General features: G+C 40.2%; 1 protein-coding gene across 2 annotated transcripts in view; it reads left to right on the forward strand.

Moving 5' to 3' along the window:
* The first annotated feature begins 741 nt into the window (after positions 1–741).
* Positions 742–24,329, forward strand: part of phf19 (PHD finger protein 19) — a 127,915-nt gene continuing 104,327 nt past the window's right edge. For both annotated transcript variants that reach the window (XM_028808634.2, XM_028808635.2), the window contains exon 1: positions 742–1,195. In XM_028808634.2, coding sequence (XP_028664467.2) covers positions 977–1,195 — 219 coding nt within the window. In that variant the 5' untranslated portion in view covers positions 742–976. The remainder of the gene's footprint in view (positions 1,196–24,329) is intronic.

Below are 24,329 nucleotides of genomic sequence, written 5' to 3' on the forward strand. Positions count from 1 at the left end.
TGCAGCGAGATCTTAAGAGAGCCTCCTCAAAGTCCAGCTGACTTTCATAATGCGCCTTAGGAACAACAACTCCTCTGGCGCAATTCTGTTTTCCATAGGTGGTGAAATTGTCCAACACTCTGATCCGTATGTGAGAATAGCGAAGACATAGCACTCTACAATTCTGATGTTCGTCTTTATAATGATCCTGCTATTGCAAAGAACCGTTTAAACTTTAACCATACTGATTGTAATTTAGATTTCATAATTGCACTTCCTGACAGATTTGATCACGCGTCTGTAGTTAAAACCATTTACTCGTCTGACCTTCTCGTTGGTAACTTTGATGTTGCAGATGGGAGCTTCTTTCTTCTTTGGCACAGCCATACTTTCTGGCCTTCACTAATAACTCTAAGTAAGGGACCCTTTCAGGTGCTACCAGGTGTGCCAACTGGACTTGGGCTCACAAAGGGCAGGGGTGACCACACCCTAAGGGACTATTGTTACAAGGTTGCAGGACCCTGACTGTGAGACAATTCCTGAGTAAGTTACTTAACCCTTTTCTAAAGAATATGTAAACCGTTAATGTGTCTTGATTTTGGAAAAAGATGTGCACCATGTCAATGGGTGTCATCAAATAGCTTGGGTTTTAAATGAAATTGCTCAGTCCCTGCAGCACCCGTTCAGTGGTGTGCTGCTTTCATGAAGTGCTGTTATGTAATCTATGAGTCACTTGGTGTCCATCACCATCCTAAAAACGATACTTGCCCCTGTATCTGAGTTTCAGTTTCTTTATAAGTTTAAGTGTTAACCATCCTAACTGAACATGTGCAGAGTTGGTAGCATTTGCAGGTACCCGCAAAATATGAAGGTCTCCTAATGTAAAAATGAATCTCTTCAAGATTAGTACATTTGTAGGCAAGCTCATGAATGATTTCAGAATTATACTGCTGCTGTGTAAGGCTTCATGCTTCTGCAGTCCTAAATGAATTAATACATGCTTATTTTTTATTTCCAAGGAGCCATGGAGAATGGAGCACTGGAGCCTTCTCTCAGAGACATCTACGGAGCCACTTGCCACATGAAGCAGGAGTCTCTCCCATCGCCTACGCCGTCAGTGAAAGGCTGTGAGGATCTGGAAACCAAGCTTTCAGAGGGACAGTATGTGCTGTGTCGGTGGACAGATGGACTCTACTATCTGGGGCGGATTCAAAGGGTAAGGTGAAGCAGTGGCTGCTGCCAATGGTTTGTAGTTGAGACAAGAGAATAAGGTGGTGGATGGTCATCAGAAATCAAATACAGATGGATTAAAGAAAAGGTGAGAATGATTATCCTGTCTTGTAAGCATGTAGTAGAGCGGAATTAATTGCAGTCAAGTTGGCCACTTCACCCTCCATCTTCTCTACGACCGGGGAGAATATAAATCTCCACTTGGAATTCCGACCATGGATCGCAAACGTGAATATCGGCAGAGTTTCTTTGCCGCCTTTGAGTCGAACGCCTTATGAAAATTGACAGTTGATCGAGCTGGACTGCGGGACATCCTGAGACTTAGAGGTATCCCCTCAAAGATGCTGGATATCATGGCCGGCCTGTGCACTGGTACTGTGAGTGCTGTGCAAAGTGGAGGCAGACCCTCTGCGTTTTTCCTTGTTGATTTCTGGGGTCCGTCAGGGGTCTGTTCTGCTCCTTCTCTGTTCAGTGCTTGCATGGACTGGGTGTTGGGCAGAGTTGTGGGGTCTGGCAGCTGTGGGACATCTATTGGTGAAGAGAGATTCACTAATCTTGACTTTGCTGATGATGCTGTGATATTCAATGGAGGCTTTGATCGGGGCTCTTGAGAGACTGAGTGAGGAGTCTGAGTGTTGTCTGGGCTTGCGAAGGTCCTGATAAAAACCAAGATCAGGCCTTTAAAGACCTCATGGGCACGGCCATCAGCAGTGTGTCTGTCTGTGGAGAGAGTGTCGACCTTGTCAAGAGGTTTACTTACCTCAACAGTGAAATTCTTATATCTGGTGACTCTTCCCATGAAGTCAGTAGACAGATTGGGAGGGTCAGGAGGTCGCTGGAAAGGGGTGTGTGGCGCTCTCAATATCTCTGCAAAAGGACGAAGGTCCAAGTCTTTAGAGTCCTGGTGCCCCCTGTTTGCAAGACATGGATGCTATCCAGTGACCTGAGATAAAGACTGGACTCCTTCATGTGTGTCTCGTCAGATAATCCTTGGGTACCGCTGGTGTGACTTTGTGTTGCTCATGGAGTCACGAATGAGGCACATGACCTGCATTGTGAGGGAGCGGCAATTACAGCAGTACGGCCATGTGGTGTGATTCCCCGAGGGTTATCCAGCTGATAGGATCCTCATTGTTGAAGACCCGAGCGACAAGACCAAGCCAAGGGGACACCCATGTAACACCTGGCTGCGGCAGATTGATGGGTGGGACTGGACCGCGTGTCTGCCTGGGGGGTTGTCAACCATGATGCTGAGCTGTTTCGTTGTGTGGTGGCTGCAACAATGCGCTGTTTCAGTGCATGCTCCCCAACCTGACCTGACCTGAAGCGGTCATCAGAATCTCTTCCATTGTAGAAGGAAGTGTGGTCTTCCTTCTGCACCCTATGGTCTGAAGTGGACATGAAAATTTTCTTCTTCGTATGGACACATGTATCGGTTGACTACTGCTCACTCACTTTGTTTCCTGACACTTACTCTTGGTAATACGAGATTTATACTAAAGCAGTAACAAATCACAAAAATACTATACATTAGGTTCAGATAACATGAAGTGTAAAAACCTTAACATATAAAGGAAAACAGACTACAGTAACACTAAAATGTGTAATTTTGATTTTGCCATGGAGTATAATGAAACATGTTTGTGCCTTACTATTTCACTTATCATTTGCTTAAAATTATACATTCATCTCACCAATCTAGCACTGCCAGTCAGTAAATACAATAGAGTGTTCACTGTATATATGTACAGAAATTTTTAAAGAGTAAATAGCCATGGATGAGCTTACTCAGCTATTGGACTTCAGCAGCAGTGTGCTTTATAGAGTCACCATTTTTAGAGATCAGTTAGACTTTTGTGCTCATGATGATGAGTGGCTGCCTAGTCCTGTCCTTAAGGACCTCTGTTAGCCTCCCATACCATCCTTAGGAGCTCTACTTCACGTAAGTGTCCGATTTTAGTGGAGGTGCAAGGCCTCCGTACACTAACTGAGAAAATTTTTAGGATGACTATACTAAAACTGTGCATGGCCTATTTTTGCTCCCAAAGCACCCTCAAATCTTTCTGGTATGCATCCCATAAGATGTTAGAAACATTCCGGTCCATGTTGAAACATTCTGGTCCATGTTGACATGATTGCATCCCACAATTTTTGCAGATCTGCCAACTTCACATGAATGCTGTGAACCTCCCATTCTACCACATTCCAAAAGTGTTCAGATCTGGCAATTGGGAAGATCACTGGAGAGCACTTAATTCCTTGTTATGATCATGAAACCAGTTTGAGATGACTTTTGCTTTGTGACATGGTGTATTATCATGCTGGAAGTAGCCATTCGAAGATGGGTCAATTGTGGCCATGAAGGGATACACATGGTCAGCAACAATATTCAATAGGCTGTGATACTTAAACGATGGTTGATTGGAATTAATGAGTGCAACATGTGCCAAGAATACACTCTTCACACCATTACATGACCAATACCAGCCTTGAATGTTGACACAAGGCAGGGTAAGTGCATGGATTCATGCTGTTGACCCTACCATCTATGTGCCTCAGACCAGGCCTCATTTTTCATGTCTTCATGCTGTCCAGTTTTGGTGAGCCTGTGCCCACTGCAGTCTCAGCTTCCCATTTTCAGCTGAGAAGAGCGAAACCGGATGTGATCTTCTGCTGTTGTAGTTCACCTGCCTCAAGGTTCAACGAGTTGTGCATTCTGATATGCTTTTCTACTCACCACAGTTGTACAGAGTGGTCATATGAGTTATCGTAGCCACTCTGTCAGCTCGACTCAAGTCTGGCTGTTCTGACCCCTCTCATAGGTATTTCTGTCCATGGAACTGCTACTCACTGGATGTTTTTCGTACAATTCTGAGTAAACATAGAGAGTGTTATGTATGAAATTCCCAGGAGATCAGCAGGTACAGAAATACTCAAAGCAGCCTGTCTGGCACCAACAATTACGCCGTGGTCAAAATCACTGAGCACACATTTTTCACCCATTCTGATGTTTGATGTCAACTTGAACTGAAGCTCCTCGCCTGTATGTGCTGGATTTTATGTATTGCGCTGCTCACGCATGATTGGCCGATTATATAATTGCACGAATAAATAGGTGTTCCTAATAAAACTTCTCAGTGAGTGCATATGCTTAGGTTTCTTACAATCTGGACCTTTTAGAGAGAACTTGTATATAAGTTGAGAGTATCTCAGCCTGAGTCGTATCCTGGCTGCTTAAATGATTTTTGTCCCTGCTTTATTGACTGCCATTGTCACAGCTAATAATGCTGTATGTTTTGATTTTTCTAGTAACCCTAGTGGTTTGCAAGTAACATATTTACCGTGTTTTCTGTCTCCATCATCAGAGCCTCTGTTTCATCTGGAGAGAAATTCTTCTTTTTTCTCCAAACTTGGTGTTCCTTTGCCATTTTGGCAGGTTAGTCATGGGTGATTTCTTGCTGTTTATACGGGGGATTACTGTCTACCATAGAAGGATATTTGAGGTGTTCTCTGGGTGGAGGCGATGTGTTCATTAATGTGTGCGCAACTTTAAGATGATTTGTGATTCATAAACAGGCCTTGAGAAGGAAGGATTTATAAACCTTTTTTTCATGCATATAGATCTTTAATATATTGTTCTTAGAACCTTTTAGCAAATAGTTGTGTGCTCAGATTTAGGGTCATACTACACATTGAGGCATCACATGTGAGTAATGGTGTTTGTAATTAATAGGATGTGGTCGCATGGAGTTCCTGTATCCGGAATAATGCCAAGTAGAGATCAAAGCATGAAAATAAAGCGAATTAAAGCTTGATTTTGTAACTAACCTCAATGGAGGAATGAAATGGTGGGAGATTGATAGATAGATAGATGTGAATGGCACTATATAATAGATAGATGATCATCTATCTGTCTGTCTCTTATATAGTGCCTTTTTTTGATCCATCTATCTATCTAGTATATAGTGCCTTTCAATTTATCTATCTATATTATATAGTGCCTTTCTATCTATCTATCTATCTATCTATCTATCTATCTATCTATCTATCTATCTATCTATTATATATAGTGCCTTTCATATCTATCTATCTATCTATCTATCTATCTATCTATCTATCTATCTATCTATCTATCTATTATATAGTGCCTTTCATATCTATCTATCTATCTATCTATCTATCTATCTATCTATCTATCTATCTATCTATCTATCTATTATATAGTGCCTTTCATATCTATCTATCTATCTATCTATCTATCTATCTATCTATCTATCTATCTATCTATCTATCTATCTATCTATCTATCTATCTATCTATCTATCTATCTATGAATAGATAGAAAAGAAAAATCTGCTTCTGTGGGCCTAGCTACACAGGTTTGTATCTCTATCTGCCAGGTTAGGTGGCTGACCACTTGCCTATTATTATGTGCCACTTTAATGTGCGCCCTCTTAGACCACCCCTTTCTCTAACACCCACCCCTTTGTCCCTGGCCTCTCTTAATAGCACCAGTAAAATGCTTGCATACACCTTTAAATCCTGACTCTACCCTCAATATCCTTTTGGCTGTGATGTGGTTTTACTTAATCTCAGAATGACTTTTGGGTTCAGGGTTAGCTATATACAATCGATTCTCGTTATCGTCGAGAGTTACATTTCTTAAAAACCCAGCAGATATGGAAACGGCGGATAGATAAATCGGTAGATGATAGTGAAGCTTTTATAAAACTTGGAGTTAGCTTCCAGCAGGATACCAGTTTGGGGGTAGGACCAAGGGCAGAGATGGAATCGGTTGGACATTCCAGGCCTCCACCCTCATCCTTCGAGTCTTGGTACTGATCCTTAGGCAGGTTCATCAAAGGAAACCTTGTCTACATCACAGATTAATGGAGCATCCAATGAGTCCATTCATAACTGAGAGTTGGCTGCCTCCACAGTTAAATCATTTATTTGTGGAGACTTGTAATGTAGGTACTCACTGGAGAGTGTGGTCATGTGGTCGTTTGGTGCAGCCACAGATCCTGGTCGTATGGTGAGTTAGTTTATTTTCGACTTTGTTAAATAAAATGTATAATTGATTGTAAAAAAAGGTGACCTGCTTGAAGCCGTGAGTAACTGCAGCAGGGCCAATCCATAGACCTTACTAAACCATCCAGTCAACAGTCACGATGGGCAGTGTATACAGAGACCAAGGACTTAATCAGTGCGAGCTTTTGACTCACACTTACTGGGAATTCCTTGTTCATGGGGAACAGTTGTAAGCCCCAGTCCCCATAATGAAATGGAGTTCAGTGGCTTACTCGTGGTAGACATTCATTTATCTATTCAGTGTAGGGTGCATGCAGCCCAAGACATCACAGACCTCAATCTCACATTTCGCTGCTGCGTGATAGACCTCTCCGATTTTTTTTTTCTTGCTGTTTGTGCATGGCCACGAATAAGCACGATTAGACTACAGGTGTCACAAAGGGGGTTATACTTTTATAATAGTGGATAAATTAATCTCCTGGATCAGAATCCACAGATAGCGATGACTTACTCCATTAACTTCAGTAATCGAGTCAGAACTCCCTCTAGTGGCAGCTGGTGTGTCTGTCACACTAACCCTTCTCAGTCTGTTAAAGCAGTGGTTTCCAAATTCGGTCCTGGGGACTCCCTGTGGCTGCAAATCTCATTTATTTAATGGGTCTGTTTCCTCTTCTCTTAGTCTGCATTCAGAAAAGCACAACTGGATGATTTTTACATTTTTTAAGACATTTAGAAATATTTCTGTTTTTGCTATAGCTGTAAATGCTTAGCTCTCTTTTGTTGTTTGCTCCGTTCACTGCATCCTAATGATAACAGTTAAAATCAAGCAGACAACACCGAATGATGAAAGGATGCAACTACTTCAGCGTCAGACCCCTCTATTAATAAAAATGGATTAAATAACCAGAACACCTGGAATAGCAGATGAACATACTGTTTAAAAAATACATTTTCCCCCATATAACTGCGCTGTATATTTTAATAGAAATATTTCCGACTTCTTCTATTTCTTCTTTGTCTTCATCATTTCTAACTTCTGTGTGGGGTCGATGTGCTTGATCAGCTTTCTACAAACAGCTCTGTCCTGCACCTCCTCCCCAGTCAGGCCCTTTTCCTTCAGATCTTCTTATTTTTTATCCATCCACTTTGGGTTTGTCCTCCCTCGCTTACTCGTCCCCTGTACTTCTATGTCCATCACTCTTTTGTCCATATTTTCACTATCTGTCCTCATCCCATGTTCATACCACTTTAATCTACTTCCTTAGATTTCTCTCCCACTTTTGCTGTACCTCTGATTGTCTCATTTCTTATTCTGTATTTCTTTGAAATTCCACACATCCATCTCAACATTCTCATGTTTGCTCCCTTTTACTGCCCGTGTCTCAGCTCCATACATCATTGCTGGTCTTACCACAATCTTAAAAATCTCACCTTTAACCTTCACCGTAACTCTTCAATCACACAATACTGCTGATACCTTCTTCCAACTGTTCCATCCACACTGCACTCTGTGGGAGATCTCTACATCTAATTCTCCATCTTGGGCTACCACTGATCCTAGCTACAGTATTTAAACCTACCCAAGCTATTCAACATCTATTCCTGCAGACTAACGTTTGAATTCTGGTTATCATTAAACATCATATATTCTGTCTTTTTCCTGTTTATTTTCAACCCTCTCAGTTTTGTGATTTTCTACTGCACATTGACCCTAAAACACAGACGCTGGCAATTAACAGCTTACTTAATTAATCTAGGAGGCCAATTAAAAACAAAAGTTAATTGGAACAAAACTCTGCAGCCACAGTGGGTCCCCAGGACTAAGTTTTGGAACCACAATATTAAAGTATTGGGAGTCCAATGCAGCTCCCTGGCTGCCTGCACTAATACTGGAACCAGCATGGTCGTGTACGTGCTTTTCTGAGATTGTGTGCCTGTTTTGTCTTGGTAGAGTTCTCTATTACTCTGCTTTCCCCTTTTGTATTATTAATGTGTAGTCTTTGTCAGAATGCCTCATATCTCTCAGTAGAGTGTTGTACCGTGTTAGCCATAGATTGATACAGGAGAAAGTAGGATGAAATGACACCTTTTATTGGCTAACTAAATAGATTACAAATGCAAGCTTTCAAGGCAGCTAAGGCCCCTTCACTCCTACACCTTGCTGATGAAGGGTCCTTAGCTGCCTTGAAAGCTTGCATTTGTAATCTATTTAGTTAGCCAATAAAAGGTGTCATTTCACCCTACTTTCTCCTGTATCATGTCTCACAGAAATACCACTGTTTATAAGGTATTGTACATTTATAACCTCAGGAAATTATGTGTAGTAAAAGACCTTCAGGAATTAAGATATACTTTAAATAATGTATTATCGATAACTAGGGGGCTCTGCCCCCTGCTCCCTTCAACCAGGCCACGAGACCGCCCAGTCCCCTCTGGGCATTCTACCTAACATAAATGAAATAGTCTTCTTTGTAGTTAGGGTTCTCATGGAATCACTTGATGCTGATGGTCATACAGACTTCTGGCTTTTAATCCATCCATCATTGTTGGAACATCGTGGTACTTTGAGTAGATGCGCCACCACCAAAAGGACACTGGAAAAGGAAACAAAAGAGAGAGTAGGGGTTAGTACAGATTTTAAAGCCACCATGAATAGTTATTATAATGAACTGGATATACAGAGTATCAGGATTTAATTTACAGTGAAGTTATGAGAAGGCCATGTTAAAGTAATGTGTTTTCAGTAGTTTTTTAAAGTGCTCCACTGTATTAGCCTGGCGAACTCCTACTGGCAGGCTATTCCAGATTTTAGGTGCATAACAGCAGAAGGCCGCCTCACCACTTCTTTTAAGTTTTGCTCTTGGAATTCTAAGGAGACACTCATTTGAGGATCTGAGGTTACGATTTGGAATATAAGACGTCAGACATTCCGATGTATAAGATGGGGCGAGATTATTTAAGGCTTTATAAACCATAAGCAGAATTTTAAAGTCAGTCCTGAATGACACAGGTAACCAGTGTAGTGACATCAAAACTGGAGAGATGTGCTCGGATTTTCTTTTCCTGGTTAGGATTCTAGCAGCTGCATTCTGCACTAGTTGCAAACGATTTATGTCTTTTTTGTGTCGTCCTGAGAGGAGTGCGTTACAGTAATCTAGTCGACTGAAAACAAACGCGTGAACTAATTTCTCAGCATCTTTCAATGATATAAGAGGTCTAACTTTTGCTATGTTTCTTAAGTGAAAAAATGCTGTCCTAGTGATCTGATTAATATGCGATTTAAAATTTAGATTACAGTCAACAGTTACCCCTAAGCTTTTTACCTCCGTTTTGACTTTTAATCCTAATGTATCCAGTTTATTTCTAATAGCCTCATTGTATCCATTATTGCCAATCACTAAGATTTCAGTTTTCTCTATATTTAAGTTGAGAAAGTTACTATTCATCCATTCTGAGATACAAGTTAGACATTGTGTTAGTGAATCAAGAGAATCGGGGTCATCAGGTGCAATTGATAAATACAGTTATGTGTCATCAGCATAGCTGTGGTAGCTCACGTTGTGCCCTGAGATAATCTGACCTAATGGAAGCATGTAGATTGAGAAGAGCAGCAGACCCAGGATAGAGCCTTGTGGAACACCATATAGGATATCCTGTGTCTTTGAGTTGTAATTACCACAACTAACAAAGAATTTTCTCCCTGCCAGGTAGGATTCACCAATTCACAGGATTCACTCGCCAACCCCTAGAGCACCCTCCACTTCGCGGCTCTGCCACTCCCGTATGGTGAAGCGGATGTACAATTTAAACAGATTATTTTTGTGGGAATTGTTGCATATGCATAATAGAACTAATTATTTTACATTTACAGCGCATGATTAACCATAGTAAAAAAAATAGTAAAACGTAATAAATTGAAAGAAAATTATGTTTCATATTGCGTTAAGAGTTATTCGTTACGTTATACGTTTTTGTTTTGGTTTGGCTTTGAAATTAACACGAAAATACTTTTTAAACTTACACTTTTACTGTAAAACTTCAGTAAAAACAATATTTGGAATTAACTTTTCGTCAATATAGCACTGAATTTTGATTCCGTGTTTGTGCTTACATCGTGACAACGCAACATATGTAACTGCCCGTGAGTGAATTTCATTCCTTTCTCTGTAATTAACAAACCAGCTTTTTTAAGTGTTTGTCCCTGTGATTTGTTAATTGTCATAGTAAAAGCTATTCTAACGAGAAATTGTAAATGTTTTAATACGAATGGCATATCAAAATCTCCTTTGGTGCCTAATGTTATCCCCTGAAGATGTACTACATTACCTTTCTTTGTCGCCTGTTAAACTTTTACATGTCAGAATTGTTCTACCAATTTTGAATACAACTAATTTTGTCCTATTGCATAGCCCATCACTCAAGACATAAATTACGCAATATCATTACGATACATCCTTCTTTCTACATTAATTCGGCCGGACGGTGTTAATGGTTGTAGATATTCTACAGGATATTGTAAGGTGATGTTTTCATCTTCTGCACCATCACCACCAACTGTTTCAGCATAGTCTATTGATACGTATTTAAACAATTTGCCGTGTAACCCATCAACAATTTTCGCGTTAATTCGTTTGACTTCATTTCTCGGTGCTAGGATTGCCCGTGTACTCATTTTTTCTGTTGATAACCCTTTGGGATGAAATACTTCAATTAGATTTGGATATAATAAGTCTTTATTGGGAACTTAAAGTGAGGAAAACGTAAAAATTTATAAGAGGAACTGTGTCCGTCAAAAGCATTCACACGAATGAGAGGTGAGAGGACCGCAGGCGTGGGCCGTTAACCGGAAATGGTTGAGACAAGGGTGGGACTTGAACAAAATCTCTTGGCAATAGTCTCGTCTCGTCTCGTCTCAAGATTTTCTAATAGAGAGATATTCATAAATAATAACAATAAACAAAGTACAAGTGAATATTAGCAACCATACAACCTGATAAATTGTGATGTGTAGTTTCAGGCAGCACACAGACTTGTTAGTTACTTAAAATGTCTCTGGGTAAGACATCATTTTTGGTCAGCTTTCTACAGAACTGGACACATGCCTGTGTTAATATGGCTGCCGAGCTGTGCTCCTCATTGTGTTGTCCTTTTCATGGAAGTGGTGTGAGATGCTCTTCCATCATTATGGTGTAGTGGTGGTGGGGGGTGGTAAAGCAAGCAAATTTATAGATTCCAAACCCTACAGCCAGTAGGGTGTTGTGACACTCAATGGCTTCTGATTTAAAACCAAAAAGCCAACTTTAGACCAGTAGAATTCTGGTGTGACACAATGGGTTTCACACCTGCCCCCAATACCATTTGTTAAGCTGATGCTTGCCCATTAGGTAAGTTGGCTTTCTTGTAGGGCTTGATTGAGAGAGTCCTGCAAAGAATCACTTGCCAAACTGGTTTTCGATAGATAGATTGATAGATAGATACTTTATTAATCCCAAGGGGAAATTCCCATACTCCAGCAGCAGCATACTGATAAAGAAAATATTAAATTAAAGAGTGATAACAATGCAGGTATAACAGACAATAACTTTGTATAATGTTAATGTTTACCCCGCCGGGTGGAATTGAAGAGTCTCATAGTGTGGGAGAGGAACGATCTCCTTAGTCTGTCAGTGGAGCAGGACGGTGACAGCAGTCTGTCGCTGAAGCTGCTCCTCTGTCTGGAGATGATCCTGTTTAGTGAATGCAGTGGATTCTCCATGATTGACAGGAGTCTGCTCAGTGCCCGTCGCTCTGCCACAGATGTCAAACTGTCCAGCTCCGTGCCTACAATAGAGCCTGCCTTCCTCACCAGTTTGTCCAGGCGTGAGGCGTCCCTCTTCTTTATGCTGCCTCCCCAGCACACCACCGCGTAGAAGAGGGTGCTCGCCACAACCGTCTGATAGAACATCTGCAGCATCTTATTGCAGATGTTGAAGGACGCCAGCCTTCTAAGGAAGTATAGCCGGCTCTGTTCTTTCTTACACAGAGCATCAGTATTGGCAGTCCAGTCCAATTTATCATCCAGCTGCACTCCCAGGTATTTATAGTATTTATAGTTTTAGGCACTTCCCCTGACTCCTGTCATAAAATTACAAAGACTCAGTCCTAAAGAGGAGGCATCAAACCATTGCTGTTCTTATCAATGATATAGCACTGATATTACATTGCTTTATCTAAGTTACATATTAAGACATACATTATTTATCAACGCATATACAAAATTTCACACCACAACAGTGCCCTCTAGTGGCCAGGAGATGTTGCTACCCCTTACACTGACTGGTTACCCTGTTGGACTAGGTCTGTTCTGTGTTGGTGGACATACGATTTTGTACTGTCTAGGACTGATTCAGAGGGTAAGGTGTAGCAGACTGCTGGCAATTGTCTATATAAAAGTATAATATGACGGGTGGTCTTTACCATTCATATACTGGTGGATTAAAGAAAAGTTGGGAATGAATATCCTGTCCTGTTATGTATATAATGCGAGGTGACAGTGTGAGTGGAGGCTGAGCTAAACCGAAACATTATTTTATTGCAGTCATGCCGGTCGCTTCACTGTCTTAAGAGAGCAGATATATGTGTAGGACGTTTACAAGTCGGGCCGAGGACGCCCCTTAAACGACTTGTTCCACTGAGTCAGCCGGCTCTGAGTCACTTTATTATATAAAACTATTTCTGTCCGACTTGGCAGCTTAGCTTTTCAGATTAAGCTGTGTAATTAACTAATTCTCCAACAGGAGCAATTAAATCAGAGCAGATTACACTGAAATGAACATAGCCTTATTAAATTAAGTTTCGCTTCTCTCTCATCTCTGCGGGAGCTGTAGGCCACTAATCCATTAGGGGTGTCTGTCTGGGGGCACAAAAGCTGTCATACAAAAGGTCTCCATGGAAAGGAATTTTTGAGATCAGTCAGAGCCTAATTGTGACCAACTAGAGCTGCTCATAAAGAGCTAACATTAACAATGGAAAAAAGCTGGCAGTGTGGAGACTCTCCCACCCAGCCTTGCACCTGGCCTGAGACAGCTGACGCTTATCCTGGGACAGATCTTAGCCCTAGAGGTTTTGTTGCACTCTTCTGTAGGGCTGCTGACCTTAAACTAATTACTAGATCAGCGGCGTCTTGACTTTTCTAGTAGAGAGCAGGACCAGTGGGAACAATAATTAAGGAAAAGATCGAGCAGCCCATGTCTAGAACAGGTGTATTAGCAAATATCAATATGGGTTCAGACAGGGAAGGTCGTGTTTCACTGATATTCTGGTAATATATGAGGAAGCAACAAAAGTATATCACCAGAGAGGTGCATATGAAATTATTTATCTAGGTTCTCATTAGTCTTTTAATAAGGTACCGAGCTAAAGGTTTGTGATCAAACTAAATAAAGTGGGAATTTACAGTGCCGTGTGTAGGTGGGAACAAAATTGGTCCAAACTTTCGAAGCAAAGGATTATAGTGAGAGGAACTTTTTCAGAATTAGGTGATGTTAAGAGTGGTGTCCCTCAGGGTCAGTCCTAGGGCCACTGCTCTTTTTCTTCTTCTTCTTCTTCATCTTTTGCCACTTCTATGTGGGGGTTCTCTGGAAAAAACTAATTTTGCTGCTCTTCACTGCCTATGAGAAGGACCAGGGAGTCATAGTGGACTCAACACTATCTACATCTAGACAGCAGACAGAAGTGATCACGAAAGCTAACAAGTAAGTAAGGTTATATTACAATGTGTATAGTACAAGTCAAAGGAGGTTATATTTAAGTTTTATATAACACACTAGCGAGGCCTCACTGGATAGGAATGTAAGTAACAAGCTGGTTAAGTTTGCAGATGATGCCAAGATAGGTGGATTGGCAGATAATTTGGAATCCGTTAAATCATTACAGAAGGACTTGGACAGCAAACTGGTTTGGGCAGATTTGTGGCAGATGAAATTTAATGTCAGTAAACGTAAAGGATTACACATAGGAAGTAAAAATGTGAGGTCTGAATACACAATGAGAGGCCTGAAAATCGAGAAGGATGTAGGAGTTATAGTGGACTCTATGCTATCAACTTCCTGACAGTGTTCAGAAGCCATTAAGAAGGCAAACAGAATGTTAGGTTATATAGCACGATGTGTGGAATACAAGACCAAGGAGGTTCTGCTCAAGCTTTATAACACACTGGTGAGGCCTCATCTGGAGTCCTGTGTGCAGTTTTGGTCTGCATGCTACAAAAAGGACATAACAGCACTAGCGAAGGTCCAGAGAAGAGCGACAAGACTGATTCAGGGGTTACAGGGGAAGAATTATGAGGAAAGATTAAAGAAGCTGAGCCTTTGCAGTTTAAGCAAAAGAAGATTAAGAGGTGACATGAGTGAAGTGTTTAAAATTATAAAGGGAATTATTCCAGTGGATAGAGACCGTGACTTCAAAATGAGTTCATCAAGAACATGGGTACACAGTTGGAAACTTGTTATGGGTAAATTTCGTATAAACATTAGAAAGTTTTTCTTTACACAGAGAACTGTAGACACTTGGAATAAGCGACCAAGTATTGTGGTAGACAGTAAGACTTTAGGGACTTGATGTTTTTTTAGAAGAATTAAGTAGATTGGACTGGCGAGCTTTGTTGGGATGAATGGCCTGTTCTTGTCTAGATTGTTCTAATGTGCTCACATGTGAGTACTGTGTTCAGTTTTAGTCTCCATATTTTAAAAAGGTATCAGCAGCTTTAGAGAAAGTCCAAAGGGGAGCGACTAGGCTGATTCTGGGACTAAGTGGTATGAGCTATTTAGAGAGATTGAATGAGTTTTAGTTAAAGCAAGCTTAGATTAAGAAGTGAATTATGAACAGAATTAGTCCAGTGGATCCCAATTGTTAGTTTAAAATAAATTCTGCAACAAGAACACATGGATACAGTTTGGAAACTTATTAAGGGCAGATTTCGCTCGAGCGTTAGAAAGTTTTTCTTCATGCAAAGAACCACAGACACAATGGAATAAAGCAGCAAGTAGTATGGTAGAGAGTAAGACTCTAGAGACCTTGATTCAGTGTTATTTTGGACAATCAAGATGAATGGCACGGACGAGCTTGTTGGTCTGAATGGCATTTTCTCTTCACAGTCGTTCTCATGTTATCGGCCAGCATAAAATCAAGGGCAACAGAGTACCTGCAGTGTGGAAGCCATTTAGTAACTGCTGACACTGAAACGGTCTTTGGGGAGTTATGTCGATGTTAATAATAATAATAATAATTCATTACATTTATATAGCGCTTTTCTCAGTACTCAAAGCGCTATCCACACAGGGAGGAACCGGATGTGAACCCACAGTCTTCCACAGTCTCCTTACTGCAAAGTAGCAGCACTACCACTGTGCCACCTGTGAGGATGTTAGCTAGGGAGTGAGTGTAGCTCAACAACTAAGGTGTGTAGTTTATTCATAGGCCTGACGTGAGTGCATGCATTAGCAACAACATAAGACCAATATGCTACCTGAGGACATGAGACATCACATATACGGCCAATTTACATTGTTAGATAACTCGTGCAAAGACTGATTACTGGTGAATGCTATCATGTTCGGTTAAAGTATGGGAGCAATTGATAATTGGGGTATGTTTGCATAACTGGATAATTTTGGTCGTAAATCAAGTTGTTCGCATGTCAGGCCGGTCGTATATCAAGGGTCAACTGTATTATGTTTTTGTTTTTTTTGCAGCAAACTACCAGTAGTGTAAACAAAGCAAAGCCAAGGATTATTTTAGCAGAGAGCCAGAGACGACTGGAATATTATTCATATGGTAAGGAAAGTGGAGTAATAAACTGAGAAAAAGGAATTGGAGAAGTGATCCTGTGCAGTTAGACAAATGGCAAGAAAAGCCACTTTAAAGAATTCAGACCTTTTTATTTTGTCCTTTAAATTAAAACAAACACCACTTGAGTTTGGACAGCAAGCTTGTTTTAAGTGCAGCAGCATACCTTTTCAATTGGAAAAAGAAAAGATAAAGACTAATTTGAAATTGCTGCTTAGTAAACAATAAGCTTGTTAGCTTAACAGGAAAATGTCTCTTTCTTACGTTCCTGTTAAGCATGTTAGTGTTGTGTCTTTGATACATTTGTGTCTATTTTAAAGATTTGTACTGTTTATTTTTTGTTGTTGTGCCTCATACAGAATAGGTTTTGGTAAGAAACAAATACTGCACTATTAAAATGGTAATCCATATTTATAATTACACCTCAACAATTATGACTGTCTAGCTGATATACTGAAGAAAAAAACCACACATCTGTATATTAATGTAGTAAATGTATACTTTAACAGGGAAAAAAGCTGTTGTGCAATTACTGTAATGATTAAAACATATAAGTGCAGGTGTACTTATTTAAGAAGTATTTAATTGCCAATACCAATCAATTGAGTGTGTGTGTATGTGTGTGTATATATATATATATATATATATATATATATATATATATATATATATATATATATATATATATATATATATATATAATATACAGGTAAAATTCAGTTACAAGGAATATCTTTACCATGAAATTTTCATTACAACAAAGCATTTTTATGGTCCTGACAGTTTCCCCGTATGACACGAGTCTATAGAAATCTTGTTACTATGAAGTACATTCAGCAGATACTTTCATTACAATGAAGTGACCTTGAAATGCTTGAATGAATCTTCCACAGAGCAGTTAGTTCTGTGGTCACAGCTCAGTTGTGCACAACGATCCCTAAACAGAAACATTGTTAATTTTTTTTTTTTTTTGCTGTTTTTGTTTTCGGTGGTTTTCAGTGATACCTTTTGCTTATTGCTCGTCAACATTTGAAAAATATCCATTGGAATTTAACTCATTGTCACCCTCCTACAGAAACGGCAGACACAAAAACAGTTCATATTAGAAAAAGAAAAAAAAAACATTTTTGCAGCTCTCGATTGTGGCAAAAAGAAAAAAGACGTTGCCAGTGAATTCAGAATTTGAGAATTCATTGATACGGTCAACTTTCTTGAAAGACCAAGCAAAAAAAGAAGAAAAATCTCGGGTTGCAAATGTATGCAAACTATGTGGTTCAGTGATGCTCATTCAAGAAACATTCCTATTAATGCGGCACTCATTCAAGAAAATGTGAGGTTTCTAAACTCTCTTGGGACCTCCCTGAACTGGACAACACGCCGAAGAGCGTCCCGAAGTGCAATCACTGTGTCTGTGGAAGACTGTTTATCCGTTGCCGGAGCAACAACAGGCTCACAGCTCTGATGCGGCTCGGCACTGAAGCAAACAGAAAAGATCTTCATGGGTGATGCAGGAACATTGTAAATGCAGGGCACAGGATTACTTGGCCACCAACCTAGTCACAATCCTGCCTGACTGCTGTGTTTGTGTATAGGAGAGTGGCAGATCCCGCTACAATTAATAACCTTGCTGTTCCTGTTTCAAGCTGAATAAAGCTGGTTTTGCTAAAGTACTGAGACTCAGCCTCGTGTTTTGGGGTGTAAGACAGGGATTTATAGCAGGCCCACAATCTTTTAGGATTCGCTTCTATGGCGCTTCACTGCAGCGCTGTGAGCCTGCTGTTGCCCAGCCTCAGCAACGGACAAACAATCTTCCACAGACGTGGCTATCGCGCTTCGGGACACACTTCAGCATGTCGTTCCCGTTGGGTGGGGAGTGGGGGGATCCCAAAAGAGTTCAGAAACCTCACAATATGAAGAAGAAAAGGATGATTAAGCTTCTGATTGATAACCGTGCTGCCCACAACATGCTTCCACCAAAATGCACAGCAGTGCTTCAGCCATTGGATTTGGGCATCATTCACAACCTGAAAGTGTATTATCACAAGGAAATGCTGAGAAAAATTATTGTCAGCATAAATTGTAGACAGGAGGAGATTAAAATTAACACGAAAGAAGCTATTGAAATGATTTCAAATGCCTGGAAGCAAGTTAAACAAAATATTTTTTAGGTCCTTGGCAGTTTATTGAAATGGAATTTTACCTGTGTATATACACACCAGTAATGGTACACTGCACAATAACATGCAGTAATACACTTGACTTATAGTTTTCATCCTCTCTCTCTGTACGTTTATAATTCGTTTGCTCAGAGGTTGATGCACTTTCTGCTTCTTGAGCAGATCTTCTTTTCTCCACCCTAGCGGCCCGCTTCTTCTCTTCTTTCGTCGGCATCTTTTCACGTTAAAACTGATTAAGTCAGTGTTAGTGTTGCAATTACTTGGTACGTTTTCTTAAATTTTTCACTTAAGTGTTCAATCTGCCTCAAGGATGATTTAAGATATGAAAAGGTAGGGGAAGTGACGGCAAAGGTGGTAGGGATGAGAATGGCGCCCACACGCATGCACTGCATGGCCACCCTGCTGGCCACTGATTGATTATTGATTCTACAATAAAATTAAATAAAAATAAAAAGAGGAATAAAACTCGGACAGTAGTGGACAGAGGTCACGTAGTATATGTGTACCAAATTTCAGGTCAATAGGTCAAACGGTTTGCGAGCCACAGGTGATTTAAAATCCTGGACAGACAAACTAACAGCCTCAGTAGCATATTATATATAAAGATATACTGTATATTGTAAAATTTGCATAGGTCTGATCACAATCTGATATTTGGGTGGTTACCTACCAGATAACGCGTGTTGGTTGGTCGGCCAGCCGGCAGACATCTGCCATGTCTATGATCTTGCTTCTCGCAACTGAGAGGACATGTTATATAGTACCTGCCAAATGATACAAAGAGTACACGACATGTGTTTTGCCTTCATTTGCTGATGTCTGAGGTTCTGTTCCCCGCAAGAGGAAGTAAATGTCCATTCAACTGATGAATCCCAAATAGGCAAAACATGTGTCATGTACTGTTTGTATTATTTGGCAGGTACTATATAACATGTCCTCTGCATTGTTATCATTCTTTAATTTAATATTATTTATTGTATCAGTATGCTGCTGCTGAAGAATGTGAATTTCCCATTGGGATTAATAAAGTATCTATCTATCTATCTATCTATCTATCTATCTATCTATCTATCTATCTATCTATCTATCTATCTATCTATCTATCTATCTATCTATCTATCTATCTATCTATCTATCTATCTATCTATCTATCTATCTATCTATCTATCTATCTATCTATCTATCAAACATATACTAATATATCTATGAGTAACAAAGATGCAAAAAGAGATGATAAATCTTTGGGGCACCAAGAAGACTAACCCCATACAGTATATTCAAATAAAACACAAGGTATAGTGCATTGAGAAAGAAATGTTGTGATGATTTGAATCTCCAAGATAGACTGACTAAGATGGCGTTGCTTCTGCTGATGAAGGTTCTTGGCAGGAAAAGGCCGGTCCAGGTGGGCGAAAACTAGAAGTGACATCAGAGCTGTCATGATTGTCAATCTTCCAGTCTGCAGAGAGAGGAATAGAAAAGGAATTAGTTGACAGCACCCTCTGGTGTTCTGGGGGAAGATTACATTTATCCGAGCCCTTAAACTGTCCCCTATGTGCACGCATGTGACAATATGTATAATTTTTTTTTTGTTAGAAAAATGGTGAAAACTGCTTTTTTTCATAAGCTTTGTTTCAGATAGGTACATTATAGAAAAAATGTAACAATTTAACAGGTTGTAATTATGAGAAACATTTTATTTTCTTTTATTCCATATGTATTAAGGGTAAATATTTTTGTGTATATTTTATTTGTATGTATTTTAAGTAAAGTTTTGTTTGTTATATTATTTTTATGGTCCCTGAACAATACGCCTACAGAATTTAATTTTGTTAATAAACAATGAACAGTTAACATATGTGGTCTACAGTTTAATTATAAAAATATACTTTAATATAGGACATAAGGCTTCTGTGCATCTGGTTATGCAGAACCTTAGTGTAAAAAGATTTTTTTAAAGGATAAAGGGGAAAAAAATCTGAAATCGGTATCAGAATTGACCAATCATGTAACATGAAATCAGTGATCATATCAGCCTTAAAATACCTGATCGGAGCATCCCTAGCTAGGACAAGCTGGCATTATCAGCGAGGACATGTGGACAGTTGAGAACCAGAGCATGTTGGAACGGTCATGTAATTTATGGGAATAAGTAATTGCTATGTTATGTTAGGATTATCGACTGAAGCATGGAGACAACTTTCAGTTTGGGCATATTGGTATTATCAGGTAAAACAGATAACGGTTTGCTGGGGTATGTTGGTATTGTCTGGCAAAATATATAAATAATTCGTCTTAGGCATATGTTGGCATGTTGTGGTGAAACTACAAAGAAACCTTATTCTTTGGGGAAACTGGTGGTATTGGGTAAAATAAGATGTGTGCTGAAATTTTCAGAAAATGCATGTGTCATCTTTTACATAAATGTCTATGTGTGAAAGTGTGTATGTCTGTCCGGCCTGAAAGTGTGAGGTGGAGTGTGGAGGTGCAATGTGAGGTATCACTGTAGACATAACCTGTTGGCATTGTAAATTAAGTGAGACTGTCAGTAGAGTATCTTAATGACTGTCTGTAGCGGGCTAGGTCCTCACTGTACTTGCCTCATTTAAAAAGAGGGCCTGTGCTCATGAATCCCTGCAATGAACACCATAACCAGTAACTCATACCAAGTGTGTTCTTGGGTGTCCCGTCTTCTCCCCTGAACAGGGTAGGAACTAAAGCCTGCCCGATCACTCCACATTATGCACTCCAGCTAATTATTTTATCTGTCACCCCCTTGTAGCTCCTGGTTGCCCATACTGGCAGGTTAATATGCTCATTTCATGTCGTTCTAGTTTTAATTCCTCATTGGCCCCTTTCAGATCTTAGCCCACTGCGGCTCAACTCATGATGACACACAGCCGTGCAACCTGTGGCTAAGAGTGTGAGCCAGACAGTACAATTTATTTTTGTAAATGTACATTTGGAAAATTATAAATAAATAAATAAATGAGCCCCATGAGTCACTCTATAAAGTCTGTTTCGAACAGATTGCACAGATTCAGGCTGCAAAACGTGTTCACCAAATCTCAGATATGATTCATTAAGTCTCTTGACCTCCTTCTGATCCAGTAACGTGACAAGACATAAGAGCCGAGGAGCAACTTGGCAGATGCTGTGGGCGGCATCATTCACACCCCGGGCTTCAGGCCTGAAACGGCGTGGATGAAATTAGATGTGTCCACGCCTGGGCTTCAGACTTGACATCACACAGATGATTCTTGTTGAAAACGTACACATTTCATTATCTTATTAAAGTTGTGAAATGTGATTTTTTAGGAAAGGAAAAACTTTTTGCCTTTATGCGGAAACCAAAGAACATCATGACAATGTGTTTGCCAGGTGGTGGATTTTCATTCTTGGAGACTCAGATTCTTCCTGTTTATTATCCATCCCATGATTGTTCATATATTTATAGGAGGGCTTGGGGGAGTTTGCCAATTCTGCCTTTGTGCGTTTTGTAGACTTGATGATACATTCCCTGTAGTGTTTTGGGGTCCTGGAGCTGCGCTGTTGTTGTGTTATTTATTGCTGTTAATTCCAGGCGTGAATTATTTTTACCCACTTAGAATTAAGCTTAGTCAGTTTTAGAGTGGGCATACGATAGCGTCATGATTTCATTTTTGCCAGCTCCCCAGGATATTGAGGTGAAGCCAAGGCTTGAGCAATATCCAGTCTGGGCACCTAAATGTTACGTGCCTGCACTCTGGATGATGTTATCCCCCCAACCTCATTCATTTCTGATCTTTGGTTAGCAGCTAACTGTAATTCACTTACTCAGGAAAAGCTCAATCACACTGCCCCCTCCTTTCTCGGTACTAAGGGTGGAAAAAAAATCAATTAATTTCCAGTTCATGAAGACAGCAATTCATAAATTGGTATGTTGATCAAAAATCAACACAATTTTTTAAAACATACATTTTGTTGAAATTAAGGAAAGACCTGGAAAATGGACACAGGAAATCTGTATTATTAGGACAGTATAGATGCAAAGAGAAGTGACACCTTTTATTGGCTAACTGAAAAGATTACAATATGAAAGCTTTCAAGGCACCTCAAGCCCCTTCTTCTGGTAGGTTGTCCGTAGAAGGGGCCTGAGCTGCCTCAAAAGCTTACATACTATAATCTGTTCAGTTAGCCAATACTAGGTGGCAATTTGCTTGACGTATCATTGCATCTGTAATAGCTAATATACAGTAGTACAGCACCCTACTACTAGGACAGTGTATGTAATTTGTCCAACTGAATTGCATTATTAAATTATTATCACCATCATATCAGTCAATATCCATAATGCATTTTTTTTTATTCGCCATTTAAAATTTCTGGTATTAGGAATCTTTTTTTCTCATACCCCAACTTACTCTCCAGAGAGTTTATTTGGGGTCAGAGCACAGGGTCAAGTCATTTGTACAGCCCCCCTGGAGCAATCGCAGGTTAAGGGCTTTGCTCAAGGGCCCAATGGTGTAGCATTCCTTCTGTCACTACCAGGATTTGAAACCGGCAGCCTTAGAGTTACCAGTCCAGATCATTTAGGCAGAGAGCCACCATGGCTATCTAATCAATCTCTCTCTCTCTCTCTCTCTCTCTCTCTCTCTCTCTCTCTCTCTCTCTCTCTCTCTCTGTGTGTGTGTATATGTATATATATAATATACAATACTGTGCAAAAGTTTTAGGCAAGTGTGAAACAATGCTGTAAACAAAGAATGCTTTCAGAAATATAAATAATGATTGTTATTAATTTACAAAATGCAAAGTGAGCGAACAAAAGAAAAATCTAAATCAAATCAATATTTGGTGTTCCTACCTTTTGCCTTCAAACCAGCATCAATTCTTATAGGTCCACTTGCACAAAGTCAGGGATTTTGTAGGATTCTAGTCAGGTGTCTGATCAACCAATTCTACCAAACAGGTGCTAATGATCATCAATGTCACACGTAGGTTGAAGCACAGTCATTAACTGAACCAGAAACAGCTGTGTAGGAGGCTTCAAACTGGGTGAGGAACAGCCAAACTCTGCTACCAAGGTGAGGTTGTGGAAGACAGTTTCATGTCATGGCAAGATTGAGCACAGCAACAAGACACAAGGTAGTTCTACTGCATCAGCAAGGTCTCTCCCAGACAAAGATTTCAAAGCAGACTGGGGTTTCAAGATGTGCTGTTCAAGCTCTTTTGAAGAAGCACAAAGAAACGGGCAACGTTGAGGATCGTAGACGCAGTGGTCGGCCAAGGAAACTTAGTGCAGCAGATGAAAGACACATCAAGCTTATTACCCTTCGAAATCAGAAGATGTCCAGCAGTGCCATCAGCTCAGAACTGGCAGAAACCAGTGGAACCCAGGTACACCCATCTACTGTCCGAAGAAGTCTGGCCAGAAGTGGTCTTCATGGAAGAGTTGCAGCCAAAAAGCCATACCTCCGACGTGGAAACAAGGCCAAGCGACTCAAGTATGCACAAAAACATAGGAACTGAGGTGCAGAAAAATGGCAGCAGGTGCTCTGGACTGATGAGTCAAAATTTGAAATATTTGGCTGTAGCAGAAAGCAGTTTGTTCGTCAAAGGGCTGGAGAGCGGTACAATAATGAGTGTCTGCAGGCAACAGTGAAGCATGGTGGAGGTTCCTTGAACGTTTGGGGCTGCATTTCTGCAAATGAATTTGGAGATTTGGTCAGGATTAATAGTGTTCTCAATGCTGAGAAATACAGGCAGATATTTCTCCATCATGCAATACCATCAGGGAGGCGTCTGATTGGCCCCAAATTTATTCTGCAGAAGGACAACGACCCCAAACATACAGCCAAAGTCATTAAGAACTATCTTCAGCGTAAAGAAGAACAAGAAGTCCTGGAAGTGATGGTATGGCCCCCACAGAGCCCTGATCTCAATATTATCGAGTGTGTTCTTAGATTACATGAAGAGACAGAAGGATGTGAGGAAGCCGACATCCACAGAAGATCTGGGGTTAGTTCTCCAAGATGTTTGGAACAACCTACCAGCCGAGTTCCTTCAAAAACTGTGTGCAAGTGTACCTAGAAGAATTGATGCTGT

This window comes from Erpetoichthys calabaricus, chromosome 9, assembly GCF_900747795.2.
Source record: "Erpetoichthys calabaricus chromosome 9, fErpCal1.3, whole genome shotgun sequence".
In the NCBI taxonomy this organism is placed as follows: domain Eukaryota; kingdom Metazoa; phylum Chordata; class Cladistia; order Polypteriformes; family Polypteridae; genus Erpetoichthys; species Erpetoichthys calabaricus.